A 16675-nucleotide genomic window follows, 5' to 3' on the forward strand; every position below is an offset into this window, starting at 1 on the left:
AACTGTTTCCACTGATTTATTGTATTTATGAGTTCAACTGCAGGCCAAAAGAACTTCTCACAGCAGCGCAGGTCTCTCAAAGTTGCCATTTCATCCCTCCACTCATGGAGATGTGTTTTTGTGAGTCTACATGTCTGGCCTGACAGAAGCTCTGCTACAGAACCAAGGAGGTGGTGAGATGTTTGTCTGCACACACATAAGTAGAGGCTGTGATGCTGAACTTGTTGCTAAACTAGAGCGCTACATCAAGTTCTTGCGCGTGCTTCCATTAATATTTCCTTCAGTCTGAGGTACTGGATGTCCAAGAGTCCATATGTTCCATAGCACTGATGCTGGGAGTGGGCGATGAATCAGCAGGGTATGTAGGACACAAGGAGGTGAAAAGGAAGTGGGAGGACACATCAAGTCCTCATGGCATCACACCTGGGACAATAATTAATAGAGAGAGAGAGGGTTTTAGTGTGAATTATTGTTTGACAGATACAGGAATGATTCTCACACGTACGATGGATTCTTTGTGCCGTGATAAAGTGAGCATGTACATGTGCTTTTTCTTGGCAGAAGCTCTTTTCCAGAACATCTTACATTATGAGCCTGACCTACCATATCAGATACAGCTGCTCCCAGAAAACCTCCAAACAACAGATCTTTATTGTAATGGCTGTGTGTGGACTGACCTGCAGCGTTGAGGGTTGAGCCTCCGGTTCTTCCGGCTGCAGCTCTCAGCGCTGATGGTGCAGCGGCACTGACAAGACGTCTCATCCAGAGCCCACTTCCTCCCTCTGCAAGGGCGGCAACGAGGCCTCGTAGACGGCGTCGGAGAGGGAGACGAAGGGGGAGACACACTGGTAGGAGGAGGTGATGGAGGAGGAGGAGGAGGAGAGGATGGGGGAGGGAGAGTTGGGGCAACATGGGTCCTGGATGTAAGAGGGGTTTAAGAACAGCGTGGTTAGCTGCAGAATTCATAATTCATTGATTAACAAGAGTTTAAATTAAAAGTGCAATTATTCTGTTAATGCTGGTTACATTGAAAATCCAATAAATAAAGTTATATATATACATATATAAAAGAGTCTACAGAAAGGTAAGCAGCTCTGAGATGAATGCTAACATGACTTATATGTTCACCATCTTAGTTTAGTGTGCTACCATGCTAACATTTGCTAATTAGGGAATGTCATAAAGTTTTTACTTTATCTTAAGGGAGGCATGAATGTCTGAACCAACTTTCATGACATTCTGTTCAGTAATTATAAAGACACTTCATTAAAAAACACAAATGTCCACCTTATGGTTGTGCTACAGAGAAGGTCAGGGGGTCATCATATTGCTCAGTCTTCAACCTGAGGTGATCATGAATGTTTGTACAAAATTTAACGACAGTCAGTATTTCAGTCTCTGCCAGTGGTGGTGAGCCGATAGACTGTCATAGCATGAGTCACATAATAGGATCAATACAAGGTCTAAAGGATGTTGCTATTGATCCCAAACCACGTCACCAGCATGGTAAAAATAAAATGCTTTGTTTAAACTTTGCCACAGTGCCGGTCGGAGACAAACCCACACAATGCAGTGTGTGGGAGATGTGTGACTAATGTGGGATACTGTTTCCTTTTCTGCTAGCAAACTTTCTGCTCTTTTTCGTCGGTCTGTCTCATGTCCGTTACCATGGCTATGGTCACTCGGTTGCCTTTGAGGCCGTCAGTTTCTCCTCCAGACTCTCTGTACTTTCTGAGTCTGAGAAAGTTCTCTACGTCAGTTGGTCCATTAACTGGAGCTGGTTCTGCCCCAGTCTTCCCGGGAGGCTGGCAGTCTTAATGAAGTAACTTAATGAGGCAGAGAGGGGCAATCTTTGTTCACATCCCGATGACCACGCCTGCCGCTGGCATAGACAGAGAAGGTGGCATTTGGGAGCAAATTACACAGATTTCACCCCTGCCAGAGTCTGAATAAAGCCTGTTCTGAGTGATGGATGGGTGTTGAGGGATATCACACCCAGACCGAGCCACCTCTGGCCCCCAGAGGCCGGAAATGACTGACAGCAAAGTGAAGGGGAAGCAGATGGAAAAAGAGGGTGCTAACTGTATCAGCTCACCTGATCTGTGTAACAGGTTAAAGGGTAACTTCAGTATTGTCGTGTCTAAATGACAAGTAGGGACAACAATATTTAAATTGGTCCACTATTGAACAAGAGCACTGAAGTCAGCAGCCGTGAAACAGGCTGCGATGAAATAAACCCTTAATTCACCGTGAGATGAAAATACGCTGGCTCTGTCTTCTCTGAAGGCTGCCCTCCCTCTGCCCCTAATATTTGCACATCTACCTCAGTTAATTAGGGGTTTCAACCAGACCAGAGTTGGTAATTGTTGGAGCGTTGCATAGATGAACCAAGACGGCTTTGGTGGGTTTTACTTTGTTTCTGTCGAGCTTGAATGAACTGTGTTTTACATTGATAAAATTAACGTTAAGCAAATGGAGTCAGAGGGCTTCACCAGGAGCAAAATGATGGCTGACTCTGGTTAAACAAAATGGATCTGTGGGTCTATCTCTGTAGGAATTATTTCTATAATTTTGTCAAACAAGTAGAACTTGGGACTCGTGCACATACGTTCTGGAAATGTATAAAGGTGCAGTCATTTTGGAGAGAAGTTTAAGATCAGGTGGTTGAACGTGAGAATCTGAGGCAAGAACAAGCACCTTTAGTGGACGTACATTGACTGCAGGGATTACATTGCAGAGAGCCACTATTGAGGACCAAACTGTTGTTTGACACAAAAACATGAAAACATGATGTCCAGGTTGAAAAAGTTTAATAGCTTCAAAATGTTGGCTTTGTCCTTGTATATTTCCTGCTGACCTTTTTAACAGCCTGAGTTGTGAATTATATAAAAAATAATAGTCATATAACTGATTACAATAACTACGAATGAATAGACGATATACAGTGTTGTTGTTGTTATTATAGACCTAACTAGTCTTTTGTTTTTCATATTACACAGAGCTAAGTCCCAGAGGTGGTGTTTGTGTTTGTGTGTGTGTGTCTGTGAGTGTGTGAGTGAGACCTTGACTGCTCTGGCTGTAAAACAAATTGTCCTTCAGAAATAATCCAGACTAGATAACCCATTTTTTTGTTCTAATCCAAACATTCACACTGATGATGACATAAACGTGAGGTTTGTAACTGGGTCAAAAAAACCTGAATATTTAACATACACAGCTCCGATGGCTCCAGCTGTCTTCTGTCTGGACTTTCCCCTCTCCTTCTTCTTGTCTTTTCTTGTTGGCTTCGGATGCGGCCTGGGAACATCAAACACACAAAGGTCAATCTAGTGAATATACTCAATGAACCCTACAGTACACGTCCCTGTTGAATGTGTTAAATCATAATTCAGTCTGTTTTCTATTCAGGCAAAGTCCCTGTACAGTTGTTCCTAACATTTGAAAATGAAGTCGTTTTTTTTTAAAGCAATAAAAGGGCTTTATAAAGAAACACAAGTTTATATCACGTTTTGTATCTATGCTTAATTATCTGAAAATGTCATACAGTACCCAGTCCCGATATATTTCATCTCATAACTGTATTTATAAAGCCCTAACACAAACATCCAGACCTTCAAAAAACACAATAAATCTCCTTTTCAAAACAGGAAGCTCACAGAAGCGTCAGAGTTTGGTGACTTTCAACTGAGCATCACATCCTCCACATTCTCTGGTACATAATTTCTCACATCAATACAATCATTTTTAAAAGTAACTTCTGATATTTGTCTGTATCCTTATTACTTTTTTGCAACTTTATCCCGCTTTGCATTATTTTTCATATGTATCAGCGATATGGATTCTGGTACTCAGAGACTTTTTAACATCTTCTCATATGATATACTTTTAAATATCAGTTGTAACATGAGGAAACTTCTCAAAGATTTTTTGGCTCTCAGTCTTTAATGGGCTGATCGAAGGGAGGTAGGGAGATCGTTCCAAAGTTTAGGTGCCTTGACTGCAAAGGCGCGGTCACCGCTGAGCTTGTAGTTGGATCATGGAGGAAAGATGACTGACTAGAAGGCTCCAGTAATTGTTGATTACTATTTAATTATATTTTGGGCGATGTCCACACTGCCTGGAGTTTACCAGGCAGATCTCTATCCTCCTTATCTAAGTTTCCAGCCTCTATTATGCAAAATCTATTTTACTTTGATAAACGCCGGTGTCCTCAACAGCAAAGTACATCTGCACACAGCTTTGTTTTTTTGACTTTACTGCTTTAACGTCCTCGTCTCTCTGTTCTAATCCCATCTGCGGCAAACTGTATTATAAACTATATCAAATTATGGGTACAGTGTTAACCAGCTTAGCTCTGACATTATTAACTGCTGCTGTTGTCTTTGGAGCTCTAATTTACAATCATGGATGCGTGACTCTGCTCCATGACTCTGTGAGACAGCACATGGCAGCGGAGATAAAATCATCACTATGGTGACAACAGGATGCGGGCTGTCCCAGGGGATGCTGGGAAAGAGTCACACAGATGCTAACTTGCTGAGGGGCACACACACACAAACACACAGAAACAAATATTCACACACACACGAAAAACTTTCACACACATTTATACCAAAACATAGAGAACGTACACATGCACACATGCAGTATGTGTAGAGATTCAGCAAAACCAAACAGTCATATAGACACATGAACCCTTAACAGACGCTGTACACACACGTACACACACATACATTGGAATCCTTTATTTATGTCCGCACACTAACAGGAAGCAGGGGGACATAAACATTAAAGATGCAATCATATGATTGTCTGGTTGGACCTGCCAGTATGAGGTACACAAACAAACATCAGGGATCCAACAGAAATGTTCCCTTCACAGTGTACAGCTGTTAGTCCCAGCTGACCATCAGCCAGACCTGAACAGCAGGGTATCTACAGCATGAACGACAATGTTTCATTGTCCAGAACTAGAACAACAAAATCACAATTATATCCTGCTTGAGTTCACACAGTGTGCCTGGTTTAACTCAACCTTCACCTGCCTTGTTCCTGCCATTTTCAACTGTCTCATGAAGGCATAAAAGTTTGATTTTTGTTGTGGGGTAATGCAGTGGTTAGCACTGTTGCCTCATGTCAAGAAGGTTAGGTTATCTGATGACTCAAAATTGCCTGTCAGTGTGCATGTGAGCATGAATGGTTGTTTTCTCTATGTGTCGGCCCTGTGATGAGCTGGCGATCTGTTCAGGGTGTGCTCCACTTCTTGCCCAATGTCAGCAGGAAGTCCCCAGTTACTGACATGGCAGGCCACAGGCCAATCTCCCTGCACATAGTGTCAGAAACATCTGGTGGACCAAACTGAGCCTTTTGCCCCACTTTAGGCAGCCTTGCTCTGTAGGATAAGCCATTATAAATAATGTATTGATGGTAATGCCGTTGCAACAAGTGACTGTTTTGAACTCTGCTGACAGTTGCCTGAAAAAAAGCATTTTATTAACTCCCTTTTGGGGCTTTTGCTGTTTTAACGCACGACACAAACAAGGTTGAGCACACCTATTCTTCACTGTGCTTAACTATTGTTAAACCTGGAAAGCAAACACTGACATTTCATGTGTTGATTTGGTGTTTTGCTGCATTTAAAAGGTGAGACTTGGGCCTGAGATGTTGGACTTTTCAAAATCGTCCAAACAACCAAAATGACAAAATGTTTGAAACTGATGAAACCTGCTTGCCTCAGATAATAAATAAGAGAAAATATTAATAGTATCTGATTTTTCAGCACTATTAAGCCGTTTAAGGCTCTGTGGGCTTCATCAGAGCTGTTTTTGACTGAAACTGTCCTCAGACTACCTCTTCCACATCGATAACATCAACAGCAGCATTATAAGAGCATCACTAGTGGACACGGCTGCACAGACGGGGTTTAATAAAGTCATTAAAGATGACAGAATGTGAGATTTCCCAACAACAACTCACCCACACACAATTAAACACGACCAGACAAGGAGAGATTAACATGCAGAATTGTTACCTTGTGGTTGGTGTTGGCTGAAACTGTTCTTTTAACCTGCACACAGGTAAAACAGGTGGAGTCAGGTGGTGCAGTGAGGTCAGGAAACAATAGGTATATCATACATCTCTGAGCATGACGTTGACAGTGTGTTTTATTACCTGCACTCACACTGGCTGTGCTCGACGAAGGGCAGCTCGATGAGCTCATGTTTCATGAAGGAAGTTCTCATCAGCTTTACACAGATCAGAAAAAATATCACGTTAAACTGCGAACATCCTCTCACTGTTTTCATTAGTCATCTGCTGTTCCACACTGAGGCAGGTCGGGGAGTGTTATACCTCCATGGTGAGTGTGTGCGTGAGTGAGGGAACACACTCCAGGGCCTCGTCAGCACAGCAGCCACCACATCGCCTCACCGACACACAGGACGGGACGAAAAGATGGTGCGTCTCCCCCGGCAACTCCCGCCAAACCTCCACCAGAGTGTCTCGAGGCTCACAGCCGCTCCGCGAATAAACCTCCAACCACCGCCGCACTGGTGGAGAAAGCAGAAACGCAGACAAATCAATACAGTCGTCATCTTATCTATCATCTACATGAAGTCGTGAAGTCGACTCTTTGTAGAAACAGCGTACCTTCTCGACCTTCCCTGGATTTTGGGGAGTCTGCCGGCCGCCAGTGAGCAAGCTGAAGGGAGACAAAAAAGTCATGAAAAAGTTCATGTGAGTCCACTGTTTCGATAAGTTTAGTGTTTCTCGGTCAAGCTGACCTGTTTGATAGTGTTCAGCATTGCACTTAGGGTCATGAGTGTGTGGAAAAAGTGAAGCAAGGATGTAGTAAACAGCCAAACAGTGGGCGAGAAGTCAAATCTATCTTACAGATGTGTCCAACAATGTAATATTGGGAATACCTGCTGCTATTGATCAATAATTGTGATTTTTTTTGCTGTTGCCAGAAATCTAACTCCCTGACCTACTGCCTGCAGCCTCCTGTTTGACATTGTTGCAAAATTGTAAGAGCTGCTGGTGCATAACAACCGATCAAAGTATTTCCTGTTAATGAATACCACAACACTTCACACCTGGCATCTGAACATGAAAAGCTCAATAATGCATCAGGAGGAAGGAGAAAACTCTGAACTTTGATACATGTTAGAAAGTAAGAGTGGGCCAACAGCAGTAGGACAACTACATCACGTGCCTCAGTCTAGGCTGTATTATGACACGTTTCCTGTGTATAAGGGAGACCATTGGTCCATTTGAGCATGTAACTAAAAATGTCTGTGTTCTCTGTTTTTGAATGTTTTCTGCCTGCTACCTTTGCCCTCAAGTCTATCACCCGATTACGGCGTTTGAAACACTTTCAGTAGCCTCGCAGTGGGACATAGTGAGAGTATCTGCCACCGGATTTCTCAACAATGAACTATTACAGTCATGGTGGAGCTTGATGAGAAGGAAACCTAATAGTATTTTATAAAATGAGCTGAAGGGTTAAGGCCTTCAGTTCAATGTCACTTCATGTTGTCTGTATGTAGTTTTACTCTTACATGTAGCTACCTGCATTCAGAAAGAGGCAAACAGTGTACTTTTCACTCCACTACATTTATTTTACAGCTATAGTTACTTTGCAGATTAAAGTGGATGCAGACAACTCCTCCCCCACCCCGAGCATTCCCAAGTGTATTACTGTTGGGGTCACTGCTGCAAAGACAACCAGCTCACTCTCCGCTTTCCTCACAGTAGCAACTACCAACAACAGAGGGTAAGACATGAGTTCATTCACAACATTTAGTCACAGTGAAGATGTGAAAGCTGCCAGCCTGATTGGATCCGCCATTTTCCCAAGATGCAATTAACTATTTCATAATTCAACTGTAAGTGTAACTCTATATCTCAGATTTATGATATTTTACTGTTTGTAGCCTCGCCCTCGTTGGACCATTTTAAATCAAAATGGGAGGATGACTATGGTGAGACGATTTCGGGTGAAACCTGGAAGTCATCCAGGTCTAGGATCCACTCAACCTACATGTGTGTCACATAATGTGATTCAATGTAAAATACTTCTCTGACTACTTCACCTGTCTAGCAAAAGGCTCGCCCAGATTTTTCTGGAATTTAACCCAACCTGTCGACAATGCAGCCGAGACGCAGCAGCCCTTTTCCACTTATTTCAGACATGCCTTTGGGACAAAAAATCTTTGAAACATTCTCATACATAAGTAATAAGGCCATAGACCCAGAGCCCAATTTGCCAATATTTGGCTTGACTCACAGAGATCTGAGACTCTCCTGAGCCCAGACCCAAGCTCTGGCCTTTTCGTCACTGTTAGAAAGACGCCTCATTTTGCACAACTGGAAATCAAACCTCCCCCCTTTGCATAGCCACTGGGTTGATGAGGTAATGGCTCGCTTGAAGCTGGACAAGCTTAGATTTGCTACTCAGGGATCGGCCAATGAATTGCATGCATGGCAACTATTTCTGGATTTTTAAAACAATGTCTTCAAATAAGAAATATAATTTGATGCCTGTATCTGACCCCTGACAAAAGAGCATTGCATGATTGGGACTTTTTGTCATGTTTCAGATTAAACTTCTTAGATGGTTTCATTAAAAACCATTTGAGGCCCAAAGAGGCAAAAAGAACCAATATCTCACAAATAACAGCAAATAGTTCAAAAATTAAAACAATTGTGTGTAACTTTCTTCTCTCCTCTCTTATTAATCATCTAAGAGCTATCAGAATTATCTTGTGACCCCTTGGAAGGGCCCAGACCTCAGGTTGGGAACCACTACACTAAACCTGACTGTATATAAAGCAGTTAAAACTAACTCCACCTCGAGCAGCTATGACAGCAAGAATGCTGCTTTATTTATCAGTATTCACAATCAAATAATGTTATTGCATTGTTGTATTGGTAATTTTACTTTGAATACTTCTTTGAATACTTCTTACACTCCTGGCAGAACACACAGAACAAGAACCTCAATTTTATAGCTCTGTTTCTCTCTCTCACACACGCACACACTGCCGTTATTGGACCTATGTGTGTGACGACCAAGGCCACTTGCAAGGGAATGTAGACTTTGTCCAGTTACCCCCCTTTGACTGCTCCACCCCCTTCTACCCACACACACACACACACTTACACACACACTTACACACACACTCACACACTGATTTGGCCCACATTGATTCTGAGTTAAGCTGGGACTGAGGCCATTTTGTGACTGGTAGGATGTAAGCTTGAGTAAGTGTGTCTTTTCTGTATCACTCTTTGAGACGAGGATAAGATTACCTCCGTTTGGCAGCTATCTATGAGGAGCTGGCACACACACACGAACACACACACACACACTCCTGAGTGGCATCCCAGTGCCATCTGCACTGGTATTGATGTCTGTCTACCATGTCTAACATGTCTAACTCCCAGCCACTCCCAGAGCACGCTGTACAGATGGGCCAAGTGCGTGTGTCCTACACGCCGTCTCTCCCACACTGTGCTTCATCACTACAGGAGGATACGGATGACCCCTTTTTTTCCAATTAGCTGTCAGAGCAGCAGACAGCATGAAAGCAGAGAGTCTCAGGTGAAAGAAAGCAGCTGCGAGCAGGTGAGGAGGCCTTCTGGTGGGCGCTGCTGTGTGTCATGTAGTGTCTAGGATGATGCATTGCTGAAACACACAGTCACGAGCAGCACAAAGTCAGGGCTGGATCCCACACGGCAGCACAGTACTGCCTGTTCCTGATAGAAGTCTCCAGACATAAATAAAAAACCAGCACATGCAGGTCTCTCCATGTACTGTATGTGTGCCTGAAGGTCTGTGTGAGTGAGTGTGGGAGGAAAATGAGCCCATTCCACATCAAGGACCATATCAGTACAATCATTTTATCATCACTTATGATTGATAGCTATAATAAAGCTGTTTTTAAATGACACAAAGCAAAACTTCAACGTCTAAAAAGAATTAGTGGTAGGCTACCACTTTCTAATGAGGCACTGTTTATAACGGCCTTTTATGTCGGCTACTATTTTCATTATTTTCTGATAGACTAAATTAATCAAATGATCCACAATCCATAACAAAAATAAGATAATTTTAATAACGTACTGTATGTGCTAATGCTTTATGTACGAGTTATAAGTCATTTCTAAGAACTTTTGGGGTGTCAGGTTGTAGAAAATCCTTCTCCAGCATCTCACTCGCTTTGTCTTTTCAGCTAACTCTTTAGTCAGGAGGACCTCTCAAATGGACTTACAATACTTAAAAATAAGGGTAGCCCGATTATCCTATTGGGGCCGATATTCAGCGTTGCGAATTATCTGTATCTGTGTTTTTTGTATCCTATTGGTGATAAAATCAATTTTTTTTTTTTTTTTTTTCTCTGTTTGTAGACTCCACTATGTGGTCTTATGCAATGTCCCACCCACAACACTATCTGATTGGTTACAAGTCACAAGTAACAGCCTACCAACTCTAAATAATCTGAATCTGCGAAATAACTTGTAACTAAAGTTATCCAGTTAAGAGAAGTAGAAGTATAAAGTAGCAGGAAATGGAAATACTCAAGTAAAGTAACTCAAAATTGTATTGAAATACAGTGCTTGAGTGAATTATAGTTAGTTACATTTCATCACTGGTTATTCTCAACTTTAACACTAAGATTTGTATTTTTACTGCAAATTTATATCCGTTCCAAATATCACTTATTAGTCTGTTTGATTACTAATAATCGGGATTAAACCATATCGGCTGACCCGACTTAACAGACTAGTTCAACACTTGAAAAATGCACTTAATTGCTTGCTTACCTCGAGTAAGGTGAGAACATTGATCCCACTCTCGTCTTCCATTTTAAATTTGAAGCTACAGCAAAGCAGCCGGTTAGCTCAGCCTAGCTTAGGCTAGCCCAAAAAGTTGAAACAGCTAAATTAAAGTTCAAATCTGCTTAACAGCTCCTCTAAATCTCACTAATTAACATGTTTTATCTCATTGTTCTGAATCTCAACAAAACGATATGTAAAAAGGACAATTAGCAGTTTTATGGGGTTTTTATACCAAATGTTTCTTTGGGCGAACCGATTGCTAGGCAACCACCGGAGAATACAGGAAGTGAGTAGTCCCATACAAAAAAAAATTTTTTAAGCTTAATTTATGTAGCTATGGCTTATAAACAGATACAAAATGCTAATTAGTGAGCTTTAGATGTGCTTGTAGTCATATTTTATTACTTTTGGATGAGCCAAGCTAGCTGTTTTCCAGTTCCCAGTCTTAAACTAGCTAACAAGCTAACCCGAGTGGCTGCTTCTTCTCGTAAAAACACAAATAAGTGTATTTCCCGAAATGGCGAACTATTCTCTTAATTTTAAAGTTGTTAATGAGTGGACGTCTGGTCCAGATGTCCAACAAACCTTTACCTAAAAGTAGCTAAGTAGTCATATAACGGCCATTGGAGGGAGGTCTTTGTTTACGAATTAAGAGCTAGTTAGCTTAAAAAAGTTTTTCTTCTGATTCGTTTATAATTGATCTACAAAGCTTTGGTACATTATTTGTTGCAGTGTATAAACTGTCTACAAAGTGCTTTGCTAGTGAGATGAGACAATAAACAGTCATAAAGTCATTAACGAGCACTACAGACAAATCAAAACAGCCTACAAGGTCATTATAGTGGATTTTCCTGTCACTGGACCGTAAGTGACAGGTGTCATTGACCTAGAGGATAACTTCCACAAGTGCCACATGTTCTCCAGCACACCAAACCCACTCAAAAAGGATATAACTTTATGCCAATCAAGTGACAATCTGTATAAGCTGGAGCTAAACCGCACAGGCCAGTGACCACTTGAGACAAGCAGTCTTTCGAGGTCAAACACATACATACCTTGGCATGGGACGTGGGTATTCTGGTGAGCAGCAGGAATTGAAACATTCCTAGAATAACTTGGAGCATAATCCCCATTGTGCAGGAGTCCAAGGGGCACGCAAAAATATTTTTTGGACCGATCCAAAAACGAGTAGAAGATGGTGGTCCTTCTTCCCTTCTCTGATCAATCCGTCCGATTAAAGACGCAGAAGTCCCGCTTTTTATTCTCCAGACTGCCCTCCTTGAAAGGACACCCAGGGTGGCATCCTCAGTGCTGGGGAAATAAACAACTTAATCTGGTTGAATGTGAAACTAAATGATTGGTCTGAACTCTGCCAGGCGTCAGTTCTTGATAAGTCTAATGACAGTTTGATATATTATCTTTAATTAGTGAGAGGCAGCTGTCTGAAATAACACTCCCTGACATAAAGACAGGAAACGTGCCAGTCTCCAGTCATAATTTAACACCTAACGCTGGTGTCATAACCTTGAAATCCTGATTTTTTTTTTTCAATGAGACTTGTTTAAACTTTGAGAGAAGAGATGCCTCCCTTCATGTATTTCAGGGCACCGTCAGTCTATTGGTCCTGCTCCCATTGAACCGGTCTGGGGGTCCGGGTGGCGTGACTGGAGGATCATCCGGATTCCCGCTGAAACGTGGTGCGATCATAAAATCCTCTGTGACGCTGAAGAGAGAAAAAAAAAATCACATCATCCAGCCACAGGACGGTTTTATCCGGTAAAGATCCGACGCGTTGGTCCGACGTGCGGAGGGACAGTGCGACATATTCCGCTTCCCCGGCTCGGTCACAGTCTCTCCACACTGTCGCTCCCCCTGAAAATATGACGTCTCCTCTCCAGGCGCATCTTCCCGTTTTTTTATTTTTTTATCCTCTTATAAATATGACCAGAATAACATCCTCCACTGACACGGCAGCACTGCTACAACAGAGCCGGCAGAGCAGCAGCAGCAGCCGGCGGGCAAGTCAGAGAGGTCTGCAAAGGTAGCAGTGTTCATTTGTTGTGATCGGTTTCCTCATTTCCTTTGCCCTTGAGACGCACGCAGCGTAACCATTGCGCTGCCAACTTTTTCCAAACAGGACAGGCGCACTGAATACAGGTGCAGCCTCTCTATTGGTCCCAAAGCAAGGGGGTGGGGGGGCCAGGGGGCCTCCAGGGGCCCATTGCAAGTGGGGAGCAGGGCTGTAACTGCCACTGAGGACACCGAGGTCATGTCCAAGATACTGTTTCTTAAAATTAGGATTTTTTCCCCCCGCTTGGTTGTGGGATTCATCCACTATTCTTGTATTTAAAGAGCAGGTTTTTAAGAATAAGTGACAGAAATTCACTGGTTCCTACTGCTCAAATGTGAATATTCATTGGTAAGCGATGTGAAGATGTCACCTTGGAAAATGTGGTTGGCATTTCCCCCTTTTTTCTTACATTTTATAGACCAATACAATTAGGTCTAATTAAGGAAATGCTGAATGGATAAATTGATAAAGAAATTATAATGAGCTACATGACGCCCTGTGTGAATACATTTAAATTTCACTTCTTTTTGGCAAATAAAATAATAAAGGACTAAGTATTAATCCCCCAAAGTTGTATTAATAGCAGTGTGGAGGAGCCTCCATGTTGGGTGATAACATTTCATAACATGTTATTTACAAGTCTGCAACTTCTTGATAATCTCCTAAAGGGTAAGTTCACTAAAAAATAAAAATTCACCCACATGCCGCTGAAGCTCCAAGCTCCAGAAATGTTTTGCGGGCTACAAAACTTCACCCGACTTTCCATCGGCATGAGGGTGTCCTTTAAATCTCTCAGTAAGCTATGACATCACGAACAATGCCCGGACTTGCCCGGACTTGCCCGGACTGAAAAAGCTTAATGAAATTCATCATTTATTTAAATTTTTACAGGTCTTACACTTCTCATCAAATGCCTCAAAAAGTTGTATATGCCCTTTAATTTGTACCACATGACATCAGGAAACTTTGAGCGGTATCTAAAATGCATATAAAAATGATGTTAACTGTGAAATTAAGATATGAAAAACCAAATAGGATAAGATGTCAGGTAGTGGGTTGTCACTGTGTAGGTTTTCTAACGTCCTTGTTCCGGTCCTGGTGGGGAAACTCTGTTACATCTGCATTTTATTTTGAAATTCTTCCCACTCTGTCTGTGGTTTTCTAAGAGGACACACATGTCCGACACAGTGTGCTATTCCAGTGCACGATTTGACACACTTTCCCTCTGCAGCTCATTAAACTAAAGGTAAAAGTCAATTAAAAATGTCTTCACAGCTGTTTTTTTTTTCTGTGTAGAGCTATAGATGCCTCTCATGAAGCTTGTCTTCCATCAGTGTGTGTGTGTAGGAATGCCAACACCAGAATCTCAGTCATTATGGTGTGTTTGGGTTATGACAGGCCACTCACACGCCACATGAGGGTGAGGGTGTCTGTAAGCTATGCAGGGATGTGTTATCTCCTGCAGAAGTCTGAGGACGAGAAGACACGAGGGAAAAGGCAATATCTTTTTTTCTTCAAACACGATTCACGCGAAAGTTCAGTTCATTCTTGTGCAAGTGAGCCTGTTTTCCATGATGTCACCAGCAAACGAATGTTGTGCACCCAGGATGTTCTTATGTGAATTCATGCGAATGTAAATATGCAAACAAACATGTGTTATCTGCAAAGTCAGTTTTCGGTTAATCACATCTGCAGCAAATTACACGTTTACAAGTGCAAATCCACAAAATATGACCTCTGAGATCATGGAAAATAAACTTCTGAGTCTAAAGTAGGTTGATAAATAATTATCTAATTAAAAACAACCCTGACTTGTCTGTGTGGTTGCTCATTAAAAGGCAACTGACTACATCTGGATCGCCTCAGCCAGTGAGTGGCAATGAGTTTCATTGTAGAGAGATACTGTTCAAATAGTTAAACCTTTACTAGGTGAAATAATCTTTAATTGAAGGTAATATAAGCAAGGAATTCTTAATTTTTGAAAAGCGGTGGCCGTCGTCCTTGATGTACAACATAACCAGAATCAAACCAGGTGTGAATAAGAGACAAAACAAGCAGTGAGTAATGATTGATGAGAAAAAGTTGATCCTTTAATCATTTCTCTTTGACAACCCTTCAGGTAAAGAGGTAAGGCAGTTAAAACAGAAAACACAAAAAAGTCGAGTATCTAAAAACTGGTGAGAGGCAAAATGGTAAATGTTGGTTCTGGAGGAACTTTCACCTGTAATTATAAACCATCGTTACATTTCCACGTCTTCATAGTTTCAATAGATTTAGTTTGACAGTAAATAAATTACTCACTCAGCCTTTTCAAGTCATAACACTGACTGATTTCCATTTCTCACAAATTAACCTTTTATAATGCGTTTGGCTGGAAATGCTGCAGTTGCACAGTAACAATGACCATGTGTACACGCACAATAGTTTTCCAAATTTAGCATTTTCTGATTAATGCATGAAGGACATGCTGATATTATTTGGATTTTAGGAGAATTCTCTGAACGTGTATACTTTGGACATTTTTTGAGGCTTGGGACGAGACGCATTCACCAAAGAAAAGTCTGCATTTCCAGTCACAACGATAAACACAGTTTCTTTTAAAGTGGCAACTTTTCCCCCCCTAGTTTCCAAGTGGTATTATTGTTAGTCGATAATAGGAATGGATCGCCAGTTAACCTTCCTCTTCCCGGGTGACCACGTGTCCAGTGGCAGACAAAATTGTGTAGTGATAGTGAGGTTAGAAGGGAACCGATGTTAACACTGATGGCTTCATTATTCTATATCCATTATATTGTGTGATCAACATTTGCTTCTTAATGATACGTTGAAGTGGAAAACTTGTGTGTTGCCAGTTTAAACATTATGACTGACTATGATACAAACAGGTCTGTGAATATGCACAAATTTCGCAATGCTGGACTTTTTCAAAAAGCTTGTTGAACAAATGAAACAGTGAGGTTGTGTACATAAATCAGAGTATTCACGATTGTGTATAAACGGGAATATTAGTGGAATATTTATTTTTATTAGCCATGTATTAGGCTTGGTTGAAATATTGGCAAAAACCAGGATATTTTGTGCACGTTAACACTGTCAATGAGGAGTTAAGATCTATATCTGTCGACACCTGGCAACCATTATCTCTGAAACTTTTGACTTTGCACCCTCCTCAATCAACCCTGAGGTTCACCTGAGAGAACATTACGGAGCGTCCTCTTGTGTGCAACAAGAGGTATGATTTTAACACAAGGTTGCAATATATTGGCTTTACAGTCCGTTTCTTCTTGACTTGATAAACTCATCTCACCGTGATGAGGCTGAGGACAATAAATAACAAGCTCCTGTGAGATTATTCGAGGCAGTGTTCATTACGGCTCTGTGAGGTTATTGTGTTACTGTAGCTGGATCCTTCTGATGGTCGTATCACTTCAAATATTCTAGCAACTATAAATGCCTCCTCAGCCCGGTCCAGTCTGATAAACAGTTCAGTCCGTTCAGTTCAGTTCTGTGTGTCTTCAAGTGAGAACAAACGCGGAGAAAAAAACTTTAAAAATCCTAAAACTTGTACCATATTCTTCCACCCGCTGGCAGCTCAAACTCCATCATCACTGAGCACAGCTGGAGGCTCTCCTACTTGTCCTCTCCATCATTGCGGATTTTGTATTTCTCCAGAAACTCAGCATGCTTCTGCCGCAGGATTTCTGTCTGTTTCTTAAAACCGTTGGCTCTGGGAAACAGCACAGTAGACACATTCAGACGACA

General features: G+C 41.7%; 3 protein-coding genes across 9 annotated transcripts in view; 1 reads left to right on the forward strand and 2 right to left on the reverse strand.

The window, feature by feature from the left end:
- Positions 1–12882, reverse strand: vegfba (vascular endothelial growth factor Ba). Of its 3 annotated transcripts, none has more exons than XM_084353542.1 (8): positions 11898–12882; positions 6649–6700; positions 6352–6548; positions 6172–6245; positions 6032–6067; positions 3214–3297; positions 678–917; positions 1–423 (listed from the first exon to the last, which is right to left on the reverse strand). In XM_084353542.1, the coding sequence occupies exons 1-8, from the start codon at positions 11973–11975 to the stop codon at positions 402–404; spliced, it is 783 nt and encodes a 260-aa protein (XP_084209668.1). In that variant the 5' UTR covers positions 11976–12882; the 3' UTR covers positions 1–401. The 3 variants fall into 3 exon arrangements, with proteins under 3 accessions (XP_084209668.1, XP_084209669.1, XP_084209667.1); XM_084353543.1 differs by lacking the exon at positions 11898–12882 and adding an exon at positions 10828–11026; XM_084353541.1 differs by lacking the exon at positions 11898–12882 and adding an exon at positions 9313–9664.
- Positions 11064–16675, forward strand: part of nudt22 (nudix (nucleoside diphosphate linked moiety X)-type motif 22) — a 13523-nt gene continuing 7911 nt past the window's right edge. For all 5 annotated transcript variants that reach the window (XM_084353535.1, XM_084353539.1, XM_084353537.1 and 2 more), the window contains exon 1: positions 11064–11128. The gene's annotated coding sequence lies outside the window, so the exon portion shown is untranslated. The remainder of the gene's footprint in view (positions 11129–16675) is intronic.
- The window catches only part of dnajc4 (DnaJ (Hsp40) homolog, subfamily C, member 4), a 4567-nt gene continuing 2867 nt past the window's right edge, over positions 14976–16675 (reverse strand). The window contains exon 8 of the mRNA XM_084353544.1: positions 14976–16640. Coding sequence (XP_084209670.1) covers positions 16544–16640 — 97 coding nt within the window. The 3' untranslated portion in view covers positions 14976–16543. The remainder of the gene's footprint in view (positions 16641–16675) is intronic.

The sequence above is a fragment of the Pagrus pagrus genome, assembly GCF_965226575.1.
Source record: "Pagrus pagrus genome assembly, chromosome: 5".
Classification (NCBI taxonomy): Eukaryota; Metazoa; Chordata; class Actinopteri; order Spariformes; family Sparidae; genus Pagrus; species Pagrus pagrus.

What these genes read in the sequence shown, in the direction of transcription:
- vegfba (XM_084353541.1), bottom strand. Translation starts at nt 9,396, where the DNA reads ATGGCACTGGGATGCCACTCAGGAGTGTGTGTGTGTGTGTTCGTGTGT. An exon ending in CGCACACACTCACCATGGAG is followed by an intron (nt 6,246 to 6,351) that starts GTATAACACTCC and finishes ATCTGTGTAAAG; the next exon opens with CTGATGAGAACTTCCTTCAT. An exon ending in CACAGCCAGTGTGAGTGCAG is followed by an intron (nt 6,068 to 6,171) that starts GTAATAAAACAC and finishes ACCTGTGTGCAG; the next exon opens with GTTAAAAGAACAGTTTCAGC.